Source organism: Ursus maritimus, unplaced genomic scaffold (genome assembly GCF_017311325.1).
Source record: "Ursus maritimus isolate PB19 unplaced genomic scaffold, ASM1731132v1 scaffold_7, whole genome shotgun sequence".
In the NCBI taxonomy this organism is placed as follows: Eukaryota; Metazoa; Chordata; class Mammalia; order Carnivora; family Ursidae; genus Ursus; species Ursus maritimus.
In genome coordinates this window covers 46,632,137-46,637,974 of record NW_024426885.1, presented here as the reverse complement: position 1 = coordinate 46,637,974, position 5,838 = coordinate 46,632,137, and the positions used below count along the sequence as shown (strand labels likewise).

The window sequence follows — 5,838 nt, the reverse complement described above, 5'->3', positions numbered from 1 at the left end:
ACAATACGTGGTCTGACTGAGCCCTGGTGCTGGTCGGTCTCCAACAGCCACAGAGTAGGGAGGCAGGATGGTCCCTGGCAGGAAGGGGATTTGAGGACTGTGAAAGCTGGGCCTTTGGCTGGTACCCCAAGTCCCCCTCCGCTGGCTTGGGGCACGGCTAAAAGTGAGAACAGCAGAACTATGGACTGCAAGGAAAGATCGCCCTGTGGGAAAAAAGCCCTGAAGTTTCAGGCTCCGAACTCAGGCTGAAGCCTGGGCCTTGGATGTTGTAAGCTTTAGTAGTTGTTTTCACTCCAGCCCAGGAAGCCAATTACAATTACACTGGCTGCGTCCATACTTCCATAGAAGACTGTTGACTTTCAGACATAATTTAAATTCAAAGTTTCCATTTTGAGAACAGGGGATAGTAGCCATTCTAACTTACTCATATTAGCTTTCTCTGGACTCGAGAAATAGGTGGTAAATGTTTAGGCCCCAATTTGTTTGGACAAAATTGACTGACAGGTAACAAACACTGAAAACAGTTCTCAGATCTTGCCGCTTTGCTCATGAAATAGGCCCTGCAGAGCTGAATCTCTATGTAAGCTTTGATTCATACAACTTTCAGAGGAAGAAACCATTACAGACCAATTTACAGACAGGCAGACTGAGGCCCCGAGAGCCAACATGCCACCCAGCGCATAGGTCAGGGAGCTAACCTCAAACCACAGCCTCCCTCTTCCAAATCCTGAATTTCCCACCCGCCAAGCCGCCTCTCTTTCAGCGCTAACAAAGCGCACAGAGACCCAGGCCTTGTTCTTCTCCTGGGCATGACCCTAGAGTCAGGGCCCCGGCCCCACAGAGGCCACCACCAGCTTCCTTTTCAGGAACGCTCTGAGGCAGGACCTTCAGGTGCTTACTCTTGGTGAGAGGCGGCCAAGGAAGACCGCAGCTTGGCTGTGTCTCCCAGTTCCCCGGTCCAAAAAAACCAACCTGGGGAATGGGTGGCAGACATTCCTATCACATCAGAACAAACAACAGGGTTCGAGAGGAATGTGCCCCCTGGAGCCCCTGAGATCTGTCTTGGGGGCGCCTCGCTTTATGACATCCCCCGCGCAAGAGATATCAATCATTGCATGCCCCTTAGGAAAGGAAACTGCCTGCCCTCAGCCCTTGAGAGAGGGAAAGAGACCGTGAATCCATAATTTCCCCCTTGTTCCAGGTCCTGGGAAGCCTGGAGGAACTGCAGTTTCTGTCTTGGGACCCTCATGAGAGTCCTGTATCGGTAGGTCAGCTCCCCTCCTCCGGAGCTCACTTGCACGCGCCGCACTGCTGGCTGACGTGGAACAGGGAGGTGGGGGTCTCCGTTCCAGACGCGGTGAAGAACGGCAGCCAGGGGGTTCATGTACAGAGAGGAGCTCTGAGAAGAGCAGTTTCTAGATCAGGGAACAACACGCGGAGAATTCCTCTTCTGAAGGGGGAATAGGAGAATCTGAGCTTGTCCTGTAGATTTTTCCTGCCTTTCCCTGACTTAGGAGGTGATCCGTACATCCTGGGAAACCATCCTCGGGAAGTCCATGATTGTACTTTCTACCTCTTTACAGCTAAAGATACTGTCCCTTATGCACACAATAAACAAAAGGCAGACAGACCCCACCCCATCACATACATCAGAAGGAATTACATAGTGGTTATCTGTCTGTTTTGTTTTGTTTTTTTAAGATTTTTATTTATCTATTTGACAGAGAGAGAGCACGCACAAGCAGGGGAAGTGGCAGGCAGAGGCTGAGTAGGAGCCCGATACAGACTCGATCCCAGGACCCTGGGATCGTGACCTGAGCTGAAGGCGGACACTTAACCGACTGAGCCACCCAGGCGCCCCATCTCATTTTTGTCTTGGCTATGAGAAAATTCAGGTGTAACTTTTGTGCTTGCTGATGGCAATTCTCCTGTTCGGGGCTGATGGATGTGTATCTTCTTTCCTTCTAAAAAGAACGGCCCTTGCCGTGCCCATTCCACAAATGCCCATCAAAGGCTTACTAAATCTGAGGTGTTCTCTCTGATAATTTAGATGCAAGGAAAACTAATTTCTACAAAAAGAGTTCATTAAGCCCTTGGTCCATTCATGAACTATTTTCTAATCTCATTTTGTGAATGGTACACAGTTGAAGCCGGGGTTCCCTTTCCTCCCCCGGTTTGTGGCATGGGCTCTATGTAAGCTCAGCTGCACTTCCTCTGAGGGTCCTGGAAACCATCCCTGGTCATGGGCAGGGTTACCGGCCAAGATGGCACCAGAACCCTGCTCAGAAGGAGGTTTTATCGGCTGAACGGATGGTGCGGCATATTCTGACAGGGTGTGAAGCTCACTTCTGGGGAGTGTTTCCTCTTGTCTCTATAATAATGGACCTGTGCGCTTAGGCTGGGACAAGGATGTCATGGAAGGAAGGCGATGCTGAACGTGGAGGGATTGAGACCTGCCCTGTAGAGAGGAGTGACCCTGGCCTCCCCCGTGATGCTGGCATACGTCACACTATCAAATCAGTGTCCTCAGAGCATGCAGGAGGGAAAGGCTTTGTCCTCAAGGTCACCCTAGTGATGCTGAGTCCACGCCCCCCTGGGCAGGGTGAGGGGTCTCCTGGGACTAACCTTCGTTACCCATGGGGGATGCTGCCGGGTGTTCCGGTCTGGTGGTGCAAGGTTTCTGGGTGCAGCTCGTGGACTGCTGTAAGCAGCACCCGCGGCATAGACGGGGCTGGGCTAGCCATGGGCTGGCACAGAGGGCAAGAGACATTGAGATCCAGTAGTGGCAACACGTGGGGGAGAAGGAACTGCATCTGCTGGAGGCTGAGGTCTCCTGCTCTGACACAGACTGGCCCTCCACTGCTCCCTCTGGTCAGCCGCGGGGCCCTCACGACGGGTTTGACTTGGCCCTTTCCATGGCTGACTCTGACCTGCTGCCGGGCTCTTAGGCAGGACCGAGAGTGTCCTTTGCTACCGACTGGACCAGAAACCCTCAAGCCCCGCTGTCGACCTCTTCTCGTTTCCTCATCCCACAAACACGTCCCCTTTATTTCCCTCCCATCCCCTGAAGGAATGAGCCAACATCAGGAGGGCCTGGGAGAGCAGGCCATGAATTCTCTTTCAGAGCAGCAGGGAGCACAGCAGGAAGGCCAGGAGGGGGCTGAGGAAGCCGCCTCCTCAGGCTGGGAATTCGCAGATGGCCAGGAAGGAGGCCTGGCAGGAGATGTCATTCCAGAGCCCGTCCTCGAGGAGGATCACACAGTCCTCCCCAGAGCCATGGTTGTTAGGCTCATTCTTCTTCCAGTTGCTGTAGGTCAGCCCCTGTCCTGTCACATACACAAACCGGCCTTCAGTCACCTCATCCGTGATGCCCAGGAAGGCTATGTCCTTGGCCACATCCTGGATGGCTTTGTTCTCCTCGGCATTTTTAGGGGTGGCCACAGTGCCCTGGAGCTCGACGCACAGAGCCTTCACTTTGGAAAAAGGCATCTTTTCACCGTTGGTCACATAGAACTTCTTCCCAGTCTTTTTGCCCAAGGAGAAGCTTTGCACTGAAATCACAATGGATGGGAGAGGTTGACTGGGCTTGGAGCTTAGCTCAGGACACTTGGTGGAAAAGCCCTGCTCTGGGAACTCAGGACCCCGAGCAATAGCCCCATGCTCGACCACCAGGTCAGATCCTAATAAGAAAGCCCTCCTCAGTAGTCGAGCGAGTTCCTGGCAGAAAGCTCACACCCTCCTGGGAGATCCCACGATGGAGACAAGTATCTGTTACAAACTGGCCCAGTACAGGGGGACAGAGGGAAACATGCTCGGGCCGCCCTGCCAGGCTTGGGCACCGGGCAGGGATGGAGAGTCATCTGAGACCAGGGGCTGCCGAAGAAAGAGCCAAGATTCTGGAGGCGGCAGACAATCCTTCCTCCGCCACTTGCTAGCTGTGGGTCAGCGCGTGAATTACCTCCACTTCCCGGACCGATTTTTCCTCCCTTGTAAATGAAATGGGTCTAATCCCCATAAATAGAGCCGGTGAGAGGACTGAACGAAACCATACTGTGAGAGGATGCCGACCAGCACAGGCTGCGGGATACGATGCTATGATACATGTTCATAAACATTAGCTCTTGGGCACGCGCCCCCCCAAACCTAGAGCACGCGAGAAGAAGGTGAGAGCCAAGAACACCCCGGAGGCAGGAAACAAGCTTACACTTTTTGAGGTGGTCCAGTTCTGATTTCAGGCTCCTTACCTCCCTCTCTAGGTTAGCCAACTTCGTCTCAGCAACTGTGAAGCAACAGGGAGAAGGGCATTTAATGAGAAGAAGACCCTCAGGTGGAGAGGAGAATATTTTGCCAAAGGGGGAGGGGAGAGCTTATTCTAGAAAAACAAACCAAAATGAAGCAAAAGGAAGAAAAACCTCTGGATTCCCGCCTACTGAGATACACTTAGTAGGTCTCGTAAGGTATTAACTCTGAACTAATAGTAATAATAATAATAACTTATCAATTATGGCCCTGAATCTTTTTATTCACATATTGCTTAAATGTTCCAATATTACAACTATTTATAAGTAAAGCCCAACTCATTGTTCTCCCTTTTGAAAATTGTCCTTAACCATTCTCTTTCATTTCTTATTCCAGGCAAACTTTTGAACACTCTTGTGATGTTGATGGGCCAGCTGGCAGGTATTAACAAGAGGTCATCATTTTACTTCTGTTGTGACTAAAGTTACCTCCTTTGACCCTGAACTAAGTTGCCACGATGTTCCCCACGATTCAGGAGTCCAAGGAAACCGACGGTTTTCATGCCACTTTTTTGACAATAGACACAAAGCCGGGGCCGGAGAGGACACCGCCCGTTCCCTCCCGGCCTGGAGACACACGCAGACCGTGTCCGCTGAGGCAGAGCCGGGGCCCGTCTCCCACAGAGGCCTGGGGAGGGGACGGACGGCAGGGTTTGGAAGTCTGCACTCGGGTGGCACACTCGGGGGAACGGGTGTGCTGGGTCGGGAGCAGTCGGGCATCTTCGGGCATCTTCCAATGGGCTGCAGGGAAAGGGGCGCCTCCCACCGGGCCCTCAAGGCCCCAGGGCCCCTAGGCCCACACTGCGCTGGGGTGAGCTCCTTACCCGAACTATCTCCACGGTCTCCTTTGGAGCCCTTTGGTCCTAGAGCCCCAGCAGGCCCTGGATGTCCCGGAGGCCCCATTTTCCCTGGAGGGCCCTGCAAGCCTCGTAGCCCTTGCCCTGTTGTAAGAGGAAGGAAAAGTGTTCCAGGGGCTGCAGCTCCTTCTCTTTTGCCAGAAGTTCCATTTGATTTACATCGACCCCAGAAAACTTCCAGGGAGCTGGTGGTGACCCAAAGGAAAAAGATGCCCCCTGCGTTCCAGGGGACAGCCTGTGCTAAGGGCCAGCTCCCCGAACGGGCAGGACTTCTGCTCTCTCCATGCAACCGCACATCGCAGATTCCCGTGTGGAAATGTGGGCTCCCGGAGAACCAGAGAAGCGTCTTTGGTTTGGAGAGAATGACCTTTCACGGCAATGCTTCTGAGCGAATCGTTCCCCACCGTAATGAGAGGTGAGCGCTGTCCTGTCTCTACGAGACCCTTTCTAGGGAATGGTCTCCTGTGGGGGGTGAAGATTGAGGAAGTCAGAGCAGCCGGCCCTGTACCTGGTTCGCCCTTTTCTCCCTTGGGTCCGTCTCGCCCATCTCTGCCGGGGACGGCGCAGGTAATCGCCGGGCACGTCTTCTGGGCGTCGACCGAGGCTTCTGCTTCTGAGCCGGCTGCTGTCAGCACACACACAAGAAGGATGGGAAGTGACGAAGACGGGAGCATGGTCCTGAA

The 5,838-nt window shown here is 53.4% G+C and overlaps 1 protein-coding gene across 1 annotated transcript; it reads right to left on the bottom strand.

Annotated features, from left to right (window-relative positions):
• Window positions 1–3,177: 3,177 nt before the first annotated feature.
• On the bottom strand, window positions 3,178–5,838 carry MBL2 (mannose binding lectin 2). Its single transcript, XM_008696102.1, has 4 exons — window positions 5,664–5,838; window positions 5,123–5,239; window positions 4,205–4,279; window positions 3,178–3,551 (listed from the first exon to the last, which is right to left on the bottom strand). The coding sequence occupies exons 1-4, from the start codon at window positions 5,827–5,829 to the stop codon at window positions 3,178–3,180; spliced, it is 732 nt and encodes a 243-aa protein (XP_008694324.1). The 5' UTR covers window positions 5,830–5,838.